Here is a 16,752-nt window from a genome sequence, read left to right on the forward strand (position 1 = left end):
GTAAAGGAAACATATAGTGCAGGTATGTGTATTGCTTGCCCTGTCCTGGATAGCCCAGGCAAGCCCAATCTTGTCAGATCTCAGGAGCAAAGCAGGGCTGGCCTTGGTTAGTAATTGGATGGGAAACTTCCAGTGAAGACTAGGGTTACAGAAGTAGGTAAACCACCTCTGTTAGTCTTTTGCCTTGAAAACCCAGCAGGGGTTACCATAAGTCAACTATGACTTGATGGCACTCTCCACCACTACATATATTGCTTATTTATAGTGCAATCCTAAGCGGAGTTACACCCTGCTAAGCCCATGGACTTCAACGTTTAGTATTACACTGATATAATTCAACTCCGAATCTTACGTGGCCAGTTGTCTATATGAGAGAGATTTGGTTTCTAATTGGCATATAGCAAAGTTTAGGGGTGTTTTGGGATAGCACTATTCCAATATCAACATTCTCCACTCCAGCATCAACTTTTTAACAGAGGGGCTGATTTCTGTTGGGGGGAATGCCTTCGGGCTTCACAGAGGACATCTATAGGCAAGGTTAAGAGAAACAACTGAAGGGTTGCCTTTTCTAGCAGCCGATTCCCCCATGGTTCCCTCATGTTAAGGTACTCCAGACAAACCAACAAAGAATCTTGTAATGCCACAAAGACCAATATATTGTCATACCTCCATTAACTGTTTTTTATTCCTGTAGACTGTGTAGTCATTGGTCCTCCATACAATACTACTATCATCTCTCAGTTTTCTCGTGATAAAAAAAATCGGATCTTTCTGTTTCTTTTTGAACTCAGACCACATGAGCCCTTTTCACACAACACAGTGGTACGCAGAACATTGGGGAAGAGGTCCAGGCCCCCCAAAGCAGGCTTTAGATTTGCATTTGAAATGCACTTGATAGCCTAAATGGGAGCACCATAAGACCATTGACAACAGCAGTCCTAAGCAGAGCTACATCTTTCTAAGGCCTGAATCTCCAATGGACTTAGAAGGACGGACTCTGCACAGGATTGCACTGTAAATTCAGAGCCAAAAGTTATTTAACTGCATCACTGAAGCAACAGGTTGAGAGGAGACTGAATGTGGTAGGAGAACTTCTACAAGCCTAGGTGTGTTCAGTCTGTTCCAGAGGAGAAAATATACACGAGGGATTGATTATTAACCTGCAGTAAACAATTTGGCAAAGCTCTGTGGAATTGCTCTGCGTTTCTGTCATGGTCACCGAAACTTGATCTTAGATCTGCATCACATTTTTATCAGTAAAAACCATACTTAGACATGAACGCCATCAGGCTAACTCACCAGGCCAATTATTCCAGCTCCAACCCCAATTAGTGGACTGACGGCAATGATGACCAAGGTCAGCTTCCAGCCACTGACAAATCCTAACAGGAATCCACAAATAAAAGTGGTGAAGCGCTGGATAAAGATTGCTACTTGGTCAGCTATGGCCTCGTTTATTTTATTAACGTCACTGTGGAGAACAAGAAAAGTTGAAGGAGCATGTACGTTTTGCATTAAGTACAAGTCAAAATGGTCATTTGTTTTGATGTTCTTTTCAATGTTGGAGCAACCATGAGGAAAATCGTTGACTACGTATTTATTTTCCTGTGGTCAGTTACTAGGTAGAAAGTACCGCAACAGATCATGGCTCCTTAGAATTCCAGGAAAGATGCTTTGTTCCGTATACCATCCCCCCTCCAAGATTTTATCTGATACAAGTGCAGTGGTTGCACTATATTCAGACACTGCTTGCCTCTACCCCTTTGGGAAATGGTTGTTCCAAGTTTCGGAATTTCATTTGGTGAGAGAAATTACAATGGAGGAAGCTTTTGTATGGAAACTCAGCTTGCAGCTCCACCATCACCACTTTGGGGAAGGGCCTGCAGCTCGGTTTTGCACATAGCATCTGTTTTGCACATAGGGCAAACAAGGGCACCTGTTTTGCACATAGAAGGTCCAAGAAACAATCCCCAGTACTTTAAAAAAGATTAGGTCCTAGGTCATGCAAAATACAGGTCACCACACACTGCCATCCCAGATTACTCACTCGGAAATTCGTGTATTGAGTTCACCCACCGATGTACAATCAAACCAGCCTATATCCATCCTCATTACTTTCCTGAAATAGGCTTTTCTGATTTCCTGTATCTGTCGAGCAGCCGATGTTACCCATAAGCAAATCTAAGAAGAAAATAGGACAGGGTGCTGGGTGAAAAAAAGCTACAACATCAACTGCTAAAAGGTTTCATTGAAACTGACAGGAGAACCAGCTAAACACAATTTATCCCAGTTCCCAGTCTGTCTACCATTGATTTTATGCCTTCCATGATGATAATCCTGCACTTGTGTTATAAACTGATCAAAGAATCTTCCTCGGTTATACTACGTTGGCAGATATACCCAGAACGTTAATATAATGATATCTCATTAAATGTATTCCTGTTAATGGGAATATACCTTATTTTGAGACCTGAATTTGAGGAAGCGGTAATTCTGTGCGCAGAAGCCGGTTCTTCTGGCCATGGGAATGGATTCAAGAGCATTGTCAAAGCCCAAGCTGGCTAATTCAAATCCAATAAATCACAATAACTAGGCTTGATAGATAGTAGGTCGACTTCTGATTCTAAGGATATCTTCTACCCAGGGCTTTTTTTCAGGGGGAACGCAGTGGAACGGAGTTCCGGAACCTCCTGAAAATGGTCACATGGCTGGTGGCCCCACCCCCTGATCTCCAGACAGAGGGGAGTTTAGATTGCCCTCCACGCTGCTCAACGGTGCAGACGGCAATCTAAACTCCTCTTTGTCTGGAGATCAGGGGGCGGGGCCACCAGCCATGTGACCATTTTCTCCGAGGGCAACCCACTGAGTTCCACCACCTCATTTCCTGGAAAAAAAGCCCTGCTTCTACCAGATACTTTATATCTGCGGATTGCAGAGTGCCACATTTGCGATTCATATCAACCCAAAGAGCCACATGGCCACTGTATGCTCTGCACTCCACCTCAAAAACAAGTGAATGCCAGTGAATGAACATGTGCTTTATGGAGGGTTAGCATAGGTTTGACCAAGGTTTGATCATTAAAGAGCCTGTTACTATATAGGCTCACACAGACAAACCACATCAGACAGTTTAGAGACAGAAGAAGTCTGTGGCAGCTTCCCATATTCCTAACAGATTCTCTGCTTGTTGCAAGTTAGTTATATTAGTACGTATGTCCTTACAAGATATTTTGTTAGTATCACAAGTCAGGTGTATAGAGAACCTCCGGGCCTCCCACCCATTACCAAAATCCAACTCAAACGTTATATGAAAACAAGTCACATGACTTGCCCAGCATCATGGACCCCTAGAGTGACCATGGCCGCTTGGATTTTCTCCCCCTAATCCCCCTCCCTCCCCTAGTAGCTCTGATTTGGCGGAGAAAAGCTAGTTAACTATTGTTTGTGCTGATTTCCTATTAAGGATTATGTTAGGATTTTGTTTGATTTTATGATGTATAGAAAATCATTTTCATTATTTTTCTGTTATGGAAAATAATATGGGTAAGCGAATACTCACTTGGAGATATCCAAGGACAAGAACTGCACAGCCGATTCCTGCATAGTAACTTGCAAACAAGGTCATTTCCTTTTCAATATCCAGCAATCTAATTTTTTTAAAAAAGGGAAAGATTTAATCAGCATTGTTACAATTCCTATGAATCCTTCTACTTTGAAACTCTATTTTGAGTCTGTGCCAATAGAATTCTCTGCATGAATACAGACAAATGGTTTAATGATTGAACATTATTATTAGAGGTGGGTACGATCCCAAAAAAATTACCAATCAAGCTGATCGTGGATTGGCGCCAGCGACGATCCCGAATTAACGATCCACACCGATCATCTCCTTTTTCCTATCCGTGGATCGTGGAGGCCAAAGCGGGGTGCGCTGCTATTCCAAGCTATGTGGGAAGGTGGGTGGTGGCGGCGCCTGCTGGGCCCGGTGGGCACGGGGAGACGGCGACGAGTCGCCTCCCCTCAGGGGGCGGGGGGTCTGGCCGCTCGCCGGCAGCACCCCCCATGTGCCCGCCCGCCAGGCCAAAAAGGAGCACGCTGGTATTCCCGGCACAGGCCAGAAGGTGTGTGCTGGCGGCGGCAGAACACCCCCTTCCCCCTCCCTCCCTTGGGTGTCTTCTCCCAGCTGGTGACTGCTTTGCTGCTCCGTGGTTGGAAGGAAGCCCTGCTGATCAAGGAAAGCTGGGCTTCCATTCAGGTTTCCAGGGCAACAGAAGGAGGGCAAACAAAGCTCAGGCATTCTCCTGTGTCCATTGCCAGGGGAATAGATTGCTGGCGCCTGAGTGTCTGGATCCCCGATCCGAGCCCGATCGCCCTGATCCGGGCCTCTCCTGATCGCTGGATCGTTGGCCATGGACGATCACGATCCACCGGGTCATGATCGCGCGATTGCCATTATCGTGGGTTTTTTTCGATCGTAATGCAGATCGTGCCCATCTCTAATTATTATTACTGACCTTGGTGAATCAGACCATCTTGTTTCTAGGCATAGGAACTGAAACTGATAACCAGAGCAACACCAGATCAAATGGAACTCTTCCTCCTTACCTGCACCTATATCCATAGTATTCTTTTGCTCCATGAGCATTTGTGTATGTATTTAGAGGAGATGGAACAGTAGAATATGAGGGACTAATGAAAACGTAGTTGTCCTTTCAGCCATTACATTTCTGGTGCTCCTGGCTTGTATACTGGGAGAGTGCATTATAGGCAATTCACATATTTTACAGCTGCAATGAATGCAAACACACATTCTCAAAAATATGGGTTTCAAGTAGCATGTATCCTAGCTGAAATAACATGTGTTGCCCATTACACACAAAATGGTGACCGCATGTACCACCCTCTACCACTGTGTGATAGAGGAGCACCAGAAACATAATAGCTGAAGACAATTAGACATGGTACATCTTCTGGTGGCCAGAGGTGTGAGCTGAAGGGCAAAAGCCGAAGGGCTCTTGGCCCCTGCTTGTAGCCTGGGACTCTAAGTGAGCCAGGGCAGTAGAGGCAGGATTAGCCCAGAATGTGGCATGCTCCATTTCTGGTGTTTTGTTTTTGTCCGGTTTGCTTATTTAAATTGTGTCTTCATATTTCATATTTTGTAAGCCATTTCGGCCCCCGTGGGGATAAAAGCATAATAAAAATGCTGAAATAAATAGAAGGTACTAGCAACATATCGTCTTAACTGATGCACCATTCAGCATGGACAAAAGTTAAAGCTGAGTATTTGAATGCAGGTAACAATGGCTTCGAAAGAGGCCTGCTCCACAACTCAGCTGCCTCTGTACGTTTATGCATCTACTGATTCAATACATAATGTTGCGTTCTGGTGACAGAAGGTACAGAAGAGGGCCGTTTCCAATGTTATGCTACTAGTTACAAATACACACACACATGGAGCATTCACACAGTACCCAGTCGAGGTAAAATGAGGCCTGACTGAGACCTACTGAAACCAATGGAACATGTCAATGGACCAACTACAGTCCTATTGATTTCATTTGCTCTTTAGCTGGATTGGGTTTCTGGGGACAAAAAGCAGCTTAGGAGAGGTCTGTATGCGCAAGAATCTAACTAACATATAGTTCAATGGTCTTCAGCCCTTAAACCAGATTCTTTTGCAGTTACCAATTTATGAATCATTGTGACTTCAGAAGTCAGAGAGATTAATACACTTGAAGTGACCTGCTGGAGACGCATACACAATACTTCTAAAATGTCAAAAAATCAGGATAATTGCTGCAAGACAGGCCAAGTCAAAGAGGGGCGGTGGCAGGATTTCAATTTTGACCCCTGCTGGCTAAAGCTGACAGCTCGCTAAGTGTAAGCTGACTGAAGCAGAGGGGGATTCGGAGATGTGGATATTAGAGCAAGCAATTATCAGCAGACGAGCAAGTAGCCACACCTCCACTTCTGGAGAGATGGCAATATGCGTTTGAAGGCCAGCTGGACACTTCATGATCAGGTCCCATTATGAATTGCTGGTTAAATAAAAGACTGCAAATTCAATGCCCATTGAGTTCAACAAGACAATAAGAAATAACTCGAAGCAGGATCGCAACATGACTTGAGAACCCAACCGGGCTGGTTCCCTTGCAAATGAGGGCAGCCCATGCTAACCATACTGAAGAAGTGAAACAATATGCACACTTACCCACAACTTATTGATGTGTTACTTTCATTTTGCAGGTAGGAACCGTTAATCCACGCTACAGTGTTATTCACACATGTTTTGTTTGGATCTCCAAGCTCTTGCTTCTCAATGTCATATTGTATAAATGTGTCTGTCATTGCCCCAAAGACAAGCAACATGCCTGGCTGAGCTGCTCCGTGGAGAACAGCACAGATGCCACCCCAAACCATCATCATAATCTCGGATGCTGAAGCAAATCTAAACTAATAGGGAGAGAGGAAAGGTACAGGGTGCTCACATGTAATTGTGAATTACTTCTTTACACATTAGCGGACTATTTATTTTTTTACCTAATATGTAATAGAGTTTGTCAGAAAGGTTCGGTGCACTTCTAAGCACACTTCTAAGCAAAATCCATTGAAGTCTGTCTAGGATTGTACTGACAAAGAAGTCATGCACACATCTTGGCCGTTGTCACACGGGCTTTTATTTAGCGCTAAAATGGCGCTATTTCCCGGCAAACACCCACCTTATTCCAACACTGTAGTGATTTTCTCTCTTCTGCTTTGTGCTTGATAGTCGCGCTATTTTGTGCCTCAGTGTGAATGCCTCACATCGATGTATTTCGCCTCGCAACGTCCTATGCCGTCCCTTCAATCCCAGAATCCATTTCTTCCTGCGACTCCCCTTTTTTATTTTATTATGTCCTTATAATGCCATAACGGCATAACACAATGCAAACTTTCTGCTGAAGTAAAAATGACTCAATCGCCATGGCAGAGTCTTCAGCGATGGGGATCACACCAGACAGGGAGTTTTCTGCGGGCAAAGGGCTATTTATATAATTTCAAAGTTGGAAAAACAAAAGGGTCGTAATGTTTTGCTCTAACGGAATGTTTATATGCTGTTATTCCGTTATAGTGGAATTAAACACCAGAATAATAAAAAAGGGGGGGGGAGCTGCTTCTGCGCGGTTAGAGAGAACAGAACAGAGTGCTTCGGTGTGGACAGCTGGTGGCGCGAAGAGCCGTTAGGTGACCCAAAGAAACGTTACTGTGCTGATAACAGGTAGGACGCTATATGCTGTAAATTTAACGGAAGAGATGCCCGTGTGACGACGGCCCTTGTATGAGAAATACTGAAAACCAAGAATTTTATTACCAGCTGAAAGAAGCCAATTCGAATAGTATCCTTTTTCTTGTCCGATGCCCTTCAAAGAAAATAAAATGGGTGGAATTAGAAGGTACTATTTCCTGTTTCAGATAGGCTAATATCTCTAAGCCAAGCTGCCTCTGATAATGGGATTTCTTCAGAGGATTAAATTCAAACACCACCACCCCCGATCTCCTCTCCCATAAATTCCAATCTACTGCTGGAGGTATTGCTAGTACCTTGAGTATCACATGATTTGCTTTTTGTTTAAACTTTCTAGGCCTCCTGGTTGCAGCCTTGAGAAGCATAAGTGCCTAAACATCCTAAACAATATTTGATAATACCTGATTTACAAAAAAACCCACCTCATATGAACCTCTCACCTCGTAGATTGCAGTGGGCAATCTTTTTGGCCTGATGGCCACATCTGGATCTCTGCTACTTTTTGAAGGCTCCATGTTAGAAGGTGCTTCTTTTTTCTAGCAGTGGGATGCTAGCATTGGAATGAGGAAAAAGTGGAGCCTAAGAGTATCTCTGCATGAGACCCCTTACATGAGGACGCTCAAGTGAAGGGAGATGCAGTGTTAGCTGGGAAGCTGAGTTTTAAAAGACAGATCAGAAGGCTTTTCCAATATCACCTCTCTAGTGCCCAGATGCTCCTCGGAGGGTTTGTTTATTTCATCTTTGCCTCCCAGAAGGGGAGGTGAAACTGACAGAGCCTTCCGGGAGGCAAAGAGGAAATAAACAAACACTTTGAGGAATGATCTCTGCCGACTCTAGAGAGGTGAAATTGACAAAGTCTTTCGATCTGTCTTTTAAAACTCAGCTTCCCAGCTAACACTGCATCTCCCTTCACTTGAACGTCCTCACATAAGAGGTCTTGTGTAAAGAGACTCTAACTTGGAGCCCTTGAAAGCCTGAGGAAGCCCAGATGTGTCATCCTCTCCCATTCTGCTGCTCTTAATGAGTCTTAGGTCCCCAAGCTGTGTAACAAGGTTTTGAGACCACTGCTGCCACCTGGTAGGCTGGTGCTCTCAACAACTTGTTAAAGAACTTGAGGGCTGGATGCAAAGATTCCAGGGACCAGATGGAGTCACTGGGCTGTAAGTTGCCCACTTTTGTCAGACATGGATTGGGTTAAGAATAAACACATCAGCAAATATCACACACCAGAATCCCCACTCCCCCTTCCTGGCCCCCCTCCTCATGCTATCTTCTTGCACCTACTCCCCCCCCATATGCTCCAACCCTTTTCTCTGCTTTGCTGCCCACCCTGCAGTCCCCATGTGCTCTCCTCCCTCCCCTTCAGCAAATTCAACTTTTCATCCAAAGATCTCAGTGGCCATTTTGGAGTTGCTAGGCAACCTCCAAACATTGTCACTGTGCCCACCTGCCTAGGAAAGAGTATAATGTTGAACCTGCCGAGTTTACAAGCTGTTTCAATACATTGGGCTAATGAATGATAGTGTTGTCAGTATTCATGTTATTTTTTTTTTTACAGTATCAATGCTAAGACAGGCGCAAACGTTGCCTCTACAGTGCTGAAAAACTGTTATCCTCTCACACACATGCTTATTATGTTTTGGATTTTTCTGCAGACATAGGGTTTGTAGAAACATGTCCCCTGTCCCTGTGGATGTGTTTTGATTCACATAAGGTGGGCAAAATGGGGATTAGATACCTGACGAGGCTCTTTTTCTGATTTCCATAGATACTGCTTTTGGTAACACATCTTAAGGAGAGCATTGCCATTCTATAATCATAGGGGGGGAATCCTACTTCCACATTATCTAGGATGGATCCTTATGTGTAGAAGAGAAAGGGAATTAATGAAATTGGAAAAGGGAACTGAGGTCTTAGAGCGATGATGCAAGTGAACGTAACAGAAAAGTAAGGAACTGATAGTATGAATCAGTTTGTTGAGTTTAATGGGACTTACTAGTAAGTTTGTTTAGAATTTCAGCCTTATTCTTTCAAAATCATCCACATATATACAGTTATGGAATCAAAGCTATCGACCGACGCGATGAAGAAAGTCCTAGGTTCAGTTCCCTCCATTGCTACTTAACAGGCTCAGTTAACAGGCAATATCAAAGGTTTCACCTTGAGACCCTCAAGTTCTGCTGCCACACAGAGGAGACAAGACTGGCCTCTATAGATCAATGGTCTGACTTCATATACATGTTCAAGGGAGGAGAATTTTAGTACATTTCTGCACTACAGCAAATCTGGAGATGTAAGAAAGTGGCAAAATTCTTCTCATTGCTCGTCAGGTTGATGCATGCTCCTAGCTGCCAGGCAGTTACAGGGACTCTGCAATTGTTGGTATTCATGTCAGCATTCATGTCACTGGCATGATGCAGCCAATGACAGAGGAGGTATATTAGGGACCAGAAAGGGTCTTTGCAAACAAATAGGAAGTTTTGAGGTCTGGAAGGGTACACTAAATAGAAGGAGGCACTTTCAGATGTATGATAATTTTGCATTTTTGGCGTGTCCTGTGAAAACTACTTAATCGGAGGTAGGTTTTCTTTTCTAGAAAAAGCTTGACGTGAATGTTCAGCATTCCTATTAGTGCACAAGTAGACTGTTGGACTTACTTGTTACCCTTTGCATTGTTCTTTGAAGAACTCTCCTTTTCGGTATAGAAATACCTGTAAAAGACAAAATATTTCTATATGATCTGTCCTACGGTATATGATTCTGTGCACTGCACTGCCCCTTTTGTCTTGCCCTCCCTTCAAGGACCTCAAGGTGGCAAACTTGGCCTTCTCTTTCCATTTCATCCTCACCCTAGATAACAGCAAAAGGCCAGCCCAAGATCATACAGTCACTGGCAAGTTCATGGCAGGATCTCTTCAGTATTAACCCACCACATCACCACACCTGGTTTATCCATCTAACGTAAGTATTATCTTGGGGCTTTCGTCTTTCAAGCCAAACTTGTTATCCAGTGTGGTATAGTGGTTAGAGTGTCAAAACTGGAAAGGCACTAGTTCAAATCTTCACTGGGACTACTTGGGCTGGTCACACTCTCAGTATACAGAGAACCCTCCAGTCCTAGACAAGGGGCCTAATGCTAAGGCTGCCATCTGGAAAGATACAAAGTAATGAACCCATTGTGAGACCATATGAAAATAATGTATTCTGTGTGTCACCACATTACCAGGTAGTTTTATGGGAATAAACTGATCTTGTAGTGTATTAAATTTAAGTTTTCTTTTGCTGTTATAAGTAGAGATGGGCATGAACCAAAATACGAACCAAAATTCATAACGAAAAAGGCCGGTTCATGGTTCACAAACCAGCGGTTCATCAGATCCCATTTCTGACTAATAGAGATGGGCATGGACCAGGAGTCAGCCACAGACCTCCGGTTCGTGGTTCATGGACTTTCACGGACCATGGACCACGAACTTTTAAATGGACTGGTCCGGTTCGAGAACCGGTTCGATTCAGTAGGCCTTGTTTTTCCCACAGATTTTCACTTTAGTAGACTTTCCCCCCCAAAGGTTTTCATGTAACACTCTCCAATTATCACTTTTCCAAAGACTTAGACAAACAACAACTTCCCCTCCCCTATTCTGACTAGCCCTTACCCATCCTTGGTGGAAGGAGGGAGACTTGTGCTCCTGTCGAGGAGAGGTGGCTGCCCACAAAACCCACCTACATGGAGCTGCATCAACAACAGATGCTCTTCCTGGGGGCAGGGAGACCAACTCCCCATGATGGGAAATGAATGGATGTACTTGAGTGAAAGCCAACTCCGCAACAGGAGATCATGCAGCAATTCAAAGGCCCCTTGCTGGAATGGAAGGCATGGGAGGGATGGAAAGAGCCCCAAAAGCTTGGAGCAGGGTAGGGCAGAGCCAAGTGGCACCCAGCTGGACCCCAGAAGAGGGGGAAGAATGCACCACAAAAGACACTCTAGAGAGGCATTGAAAGAAGTCAAGCCGAGAGCCCCCCAAGGCATGCTGCCAGTAGTCAGAGAGTGGGTGTTTCACAGAGGCCAGTAGCAGCCCCCCCTTCACCTCAAAAGCCAGTCAGAAAAGCTCCCCCCAAGTCACCCACTTTTTAGGGAGTGAAAGGCTTAGAAAGAAGTGAAGCAGAGAGCCCCCCAAGGTGTGCTGCCAGTAGTCAGAGAGTGGGTGTTTCACAGAGGCCAGTAGCAGCCCCACCTCGCACCTCAAAAGCCAGGCAGAAAGCTCCCCCCAAATCACCCACTATTTAGGGAGTGAGAGGCTTAGAAAGAAGTCAAGCAGAGAGCCCCCCAAAGCATGCTGCCGGTCGTCAAAGAGTGGGTGTTTCACAGAGGCCAGTAGCAGCCCCCCTTGCACTTCAAAAGCCAGGCAGAAAGCTCCCCCAAAGTCACCCACTATTTAGGGAGTGAAAGGCTTAGAAAGATATCAAGCAGAGAGAGCCCCCAAAGTGAGCTGCTGGTCGTCAGAGAGTGGGTGTTTCACAGAGCCCAATAGCAGTCTCCTCTTGCATCTCATCAGCAGCCAAGAAAGAAAGTGGGGGAAAGAAGGAAAGAACTCAAGCAGACAGCGCCCAAAGCTGCCTTGCACCCACTGTGGGTCGGCGAGTGGGTGGGGTCAGAGCACAATAGAACCCACTGGCAACCCAGAAAAAAGGAAGAGTTTTTTTTGGGGGGGGGGATTGAGCCCCAGAACCCAAGGACTCGAAAGCGGAAAGAAATCAGAGTAACCTGATAGTACGGTAAAAGGATTTTTTTTAAAGTGCTCTCAAGAAAACCAGAATTGAAAGGAGAAAAAAATTAAACAGGAATGGAGAATAGAGTAAGCTCTCTTGCAACCGAAGCCCCAAAGCCCTAAGGCACAAGCGACGCTCTCTCAAAAAGAAAAACTTTCCCGCAGCAAGCAGTTGCTAAGCTAACTCGCGTCCCCGCACCAGCAAAATGAAGCGGGGCTTCGCACGCTTTGCTTTTATGCAGAAACGCTGGTGATCTCTGTTTGGCTGACAGAGCTGCCAATCAAGGTTTCCTGGGCTAAGATTGGTGTGTTCCAAACAGGGAAGGTGGCTCCACACCGTTGCCTAGGAAATTGTTTGAGCGGGGATGGCAGGAATCCTGGCATGACGGGCCAACGAACAGATGGACAGAACGCCCCAAAGTTCGGCGCGTTCGTGAAAAAAACACGCGCCCACAGCCCGCGTGTTCACGAACGATGAACTGGGTAAATTCGTGGGGAAATTAGGTCTGTTATGCGGACTGTGCCCACCTCTACTGACAAACCATCACAAACTTTAGGCTGGTTTGTTTGGTTCAGTTTTTGGTTTGTCATGGCAGACAGCCTGGTGCCGATCAATCAGTTTCCTAGGCAACAGGGGATGGACTTCCTGCAGACCTTCTGCTGACCCAGAAGTGACCTTTTGCTGGCCTGGAAGTGCCCTTCTGCTGACCTGGAAGCGATGATTTTCTGACCTGAGTGTGATGTTTTCATGAACCAAACGAACCGGTTCACAAACCGGGGGGCAGGTTCGTGAAAGTTCGTGGTTCGTGGTTTGTGAAATTTGACGAACTATGAACCACATGGTTCGGTTTCCCCCCGGTTCATGCCTATCTCTAGTTTTAAGTGCATTTTTTTCTTTTCTGTTGGTATTTCTGCAATAGAGGATGGCCTGTTGAAATACAGAATAGGTGGCAATCGTGCCTTGAACATGTCCAGAATAATCTGCAACATGCAGGGGTTCCATGGCAAACAAATCAATGTGGCAAGGGTTCCCTGAAGGAAGGAAGATTTAAAACCACTGCAGTCTAGTACATTTCCTTACGTAGTCTATAATCTGACCCATCAAGGTTTTTGTCTTGTGTATAACCAGATGGGAACTGGAGAGGTTAGTGTGTGTGTGTGTCTTGAGTATACAGAATAAGGATGTTAAAGTAAATTTTCATTCTCAAAAGAAATTGTTAATATTGCTACAATAACTACAGGTCATGTTTGTGATAAGAGCAATATTCAGGTTGTCTCTGGCTAGGCCCAACTTCCAGGTATCTGAATTAAGGGTTTCATCTGAAGCTGCCAGCAGGCTCTCTGTGCTACACTATTCCAATCTGTGACTACGCTATTCCAATCTGTGAGTCCATTTAAAGGCTAATTTTTATTCCAAAAGTGTGCTTTGAATCAAAACTTAGTGACAGCAAGTTTCAAGCCAAATCATGAAAAATATTAAAACAGCGTGATTTTGGTGAGCAGTCTTTGCACTCTCATCTAAGATATGTTTGGGGAAGAGATCCTCAAAACTCTTCTTCCACATTTACTTCTAAATTATCCCCATCAACAGCATAGTCAGTTTTCTATTTTAAGAGGGCTTTAAAAAATATTGTATCTCCGAATATATTTCTCGGAGTTTTATTATAGGAAGGAGTTCTTTCATTAAATCTTGTTTGATAGTTTGCTGTGTACTAGATTATGGTCAACATCAACTGATTTGCAGAAAGCCAGTTTTGTATTTTGGAGAGAATGTTGGGGAAATTTGCACACAGAATTGTTAACCATACACCACAATGAGCTTGTGAATAGATGCAGCCTGAATAATAATAATAAGGGCTGGTTGAAATTGTGGCATTTTTCTCTTTCATTGTTGTGTTAATTACCATGATGCGTTCTGAATGTTTGCTTCACTGACATCAGTTGCATAACATTATAGTTTAGGAAATTGCAGCACATGGCTGCATTTTCAATGGCACAAATTCATCCGGGCTAACAGATTGCAAAATAGAGTTCCTAAAAATATAGCCAAGTATTGAGTCTATAATTGAGTAAGATTTGGGTCCAGTAGCACAATAAAGACCAATTAGATTTCCAGGGTATGAAATTTAGAGAGTCAAAGCTCCATTTTTCAGATACATGCAGAAGGGTTTTATTCAGCCAGAAGGCAGGAGGGGTATTTAAAGTAAGGGTGTAAAGGTTAATAATACTGTAATTGGCTTGACAGAGTGGAGGTGTGAAAGCAGAAAATCAGTATCTGTAGTGCAAGAAGACTCCTGTGTCCCTATTAGGCCCTGGAGGGATCCATTGTTCCAAATCTGCAAATACATTTGCAAAATTCATTGTTCCAAATTTGCATATTGTATTATTGTATTATTATACCTTACACTTTTACTTTAAATACTCCTCCCACCTTCTGACCAGAGAAAATCCCACATACATCCACTTCTGAATGTATCTGAAGAAGGGAGTTTTGACTCCCTAAAACTCATATCCTGGAAACCCAGTTGCATTTAAGGTGCTCCTGGACCCAGATCTTGCTCTTCTACTGCAGGCCGACATGGCTACCCACCTGAAGCTATCTTCATGTAAATGAGTGAATATCTCTATTACTTACTCTGGCTTGCTGATCCCATTACCTGTTGGGAAATATAAATACATCCTTTTGTTAACAGTAAAGATAAATACATAAAAGTTCACAAACAATTATGTGCATCGTGCATATCTAGAAACAGTGCTTGAATAATCATTCCCCATAGAATGAATCATTTGATGCTAGTTGAGATGTGAGTTTTCCCAGATTGGATCGATTCACGTCTTATATCTAATCATCTGAACTCTCAAACCCTCCACCACTCAGAGCAATGGTTGGAGAAAAATAAACAAAAGAATGGCTGCCTGCCTGACAGTGAAACTTCACGTCTTTTTTTCTCCTTGATTTCTCTTGGTAAAGAAATTGCTGTCCTTCTTTGCAACTTCAGCCTTTGCCATTGTTTTATGTTACACAGTACAGCATGGTGCTGCAGCAGAAGGACAGGAAGGTTTGGGAAGACATTGTTTGTCTCTGCAAAGTGAAAATTTGTAGAACATCCCTTCCTGTTTCTCCTCTCTTCTAATTTCTCTATGACCAAAACAGACTTGATTAGTAACTTGCTCCAAATTCCTGAAAAGACGGGGGAAATGGATTCTTGGATTTCAGAGAGAAATCGGGTAAAGAGGAATTCTTTTAATACCACTTGACTGGCCCAAGGTCACCCAGGAAGGCTCTTGGTGGATCAGGGAGTTAAACCTGGGTCTCCCTAGTCAGACATCTTAACCGCTCTTCCATCTTGCATCTCTACAACCTTCCTTCCCATACTATAATTTCCACAGTTAACAACTGTGAAGTCAGCTTAAGACTAGAGATGGGCAAACACTGAAAAATGAACCAAAGTTTATCACGAACTGGGCTGGTTCGTGGTTCGCGAACCAGCAGTTCATCAGAGCCCATTTCTGACTAACCGGGACGAACTTTAGTTTGATTTGTTTGGTTCATTTTCAGTTCATCACTGCAGACAGCCTGGCACCGATAAATCAGTTTCCTAGGCAACTGGAGATGGGCTTGGATCAGCTGCTTGTCGGGGAGATCCTGGACAAGCAGCTGATGGGGGTTGAAATGCCCCTTTCCCTGCTGCTGTGTACTGGCTGTTCTGCTTCCGATGTTTGCAGGAGTTTGCTTATTCCCTGCTGGCTTTAAAAGCCAGGAAAGGGCTAAATGGCTGGTTTTCCCTTCCTCCTTTGGGATATGCACACACTCTTTTTTAAAAAAAGGCAAGAAAGTGTTGTAACATTGTAACATGGCAACATTGCAACATTACTGCACTTTCCTCCTGGCTTTAAAAGCCAGGAAAGAATTAAATAGCTGCTTTCCCCTCCCTCCCAGGCATGTTTCAGGCTTTGCCAAAGGGAATAAAAACCAAGCGTTTTGCACAGCCCTTGGGAAACGAAGTGGCAGGGAACTGCTGCTAGCTCCTGCAAACTTCTGCAAACATGGGAAGCAGAACAGCTGGCACACAGCAGCAGGGAAAGGGGCATTTAAACCCCAAATCAGCTGCTTGTTGGGGATCTCCCCAACAAGCAGCTGATCCAAGCCGGTGGGGTGAAATGCCCCTTTCCGTGCTGCTTCTCAGCAGTACGGAAAGGGGCATTTAAACCCCACAAACCACGAACCAGTTCGGGAAGTGAGGCAAGTTCATGAAAGTTCGTGAAACAGGCTGAACCATGAACCGCATGGTTCATTTTTCCCCCAGTTCATGCCCACCTCTACTTAAGACTATAAGATATATATACATTCTGTATTACAGTCTTGCTGGACTTCAGTTTTTCAAGAATTCCTATACACATACTTTTAGTGATACACGATCTCTTCTAGAAATTTAGCCAGTTGCACATAGATGGTGAGGGAGGTACAAGCAAGCACAAAACTGCTTACATTTTCATGCAGGTTGGCACATACCCAACCGCATTGTTCCAAAGACGTAATGACATTTCAGTCTTCAGAAAAGGGGACTGTGATTTCCACCAATTCCTGTAGAGACTACCACTCCTTCCTCCTCCAGCTATTTTTGAAGGTCAGCTGATGCCAGTAACAAAATGGGTAGAGGCCATTACAGTAAGCAGTAGGGTGGGGAAGCAGGAAAG

General features: G+C 44.2%; 1 protein-coding gene across 3 annotated transcripts in view; it reads right to left on the reverse strand.

The window, feature by feature from the left end:
- ABCB11 (ATP binding cassette subfamily B member 11) overlaps positions 1 to 16,752 on the reverse strand; it is a 74,210-nt gene that overhangs the window by 42,424 nt on the left and 15,034 nt on the right. For all 3 annotated transcript variants that reach the window (XM_054970959.1, XM_054970960.1, XM_054970958.1), the window contains 7 exons: positions 14,690 to 14,711; positions 9,943 to 9,996; positions 7,352 to 7,400; positions 6,212 to 6,453; positions 3,560 to 3,647; positions 2,048 to 2,181; positions 1,300 to 1,471 (listed from right to left, as the gene is read on the reverse strand). In XM_054970959.1, the coding sequence (XP_054826934.1) occupies positions 1,300 to 1,471; positions 2,048 to 2,181; positions 3,560 to 3,647; positions 6,212 to 6,453; positions 7,352 to 7,400; positions 9,943 to 9,996; positions 14,690 to 14,711 (761 nt within the window). The remainder of the gene's footprint in view (positions 1 to 1,299; positions 1,472 to 2,047; positions 2,182 to 3,559; positions 3,648 to 6,211; positions 6,454 to 7,351; positions 7,401 to 9,942; positions 9,997 to 14,689; positions 14,712 to 16,752) is intronic.

This window comes from Eublepharis macularius, chromosome 2 (genome assembly GCF_028583425.1).
Source record: "Eublepharis macularius isolate TG4126 chromosome 2, MPM_Emac_v1.0, whole genome shotgun sequence".
Classification (NCBI taxonomy): domain Eukaryota; kingdom Metazoa; phylum Chordata; class Lepidosauria; order Squamata; family Eublepharidae; genus Eublepharis; species Eublepharis macularius.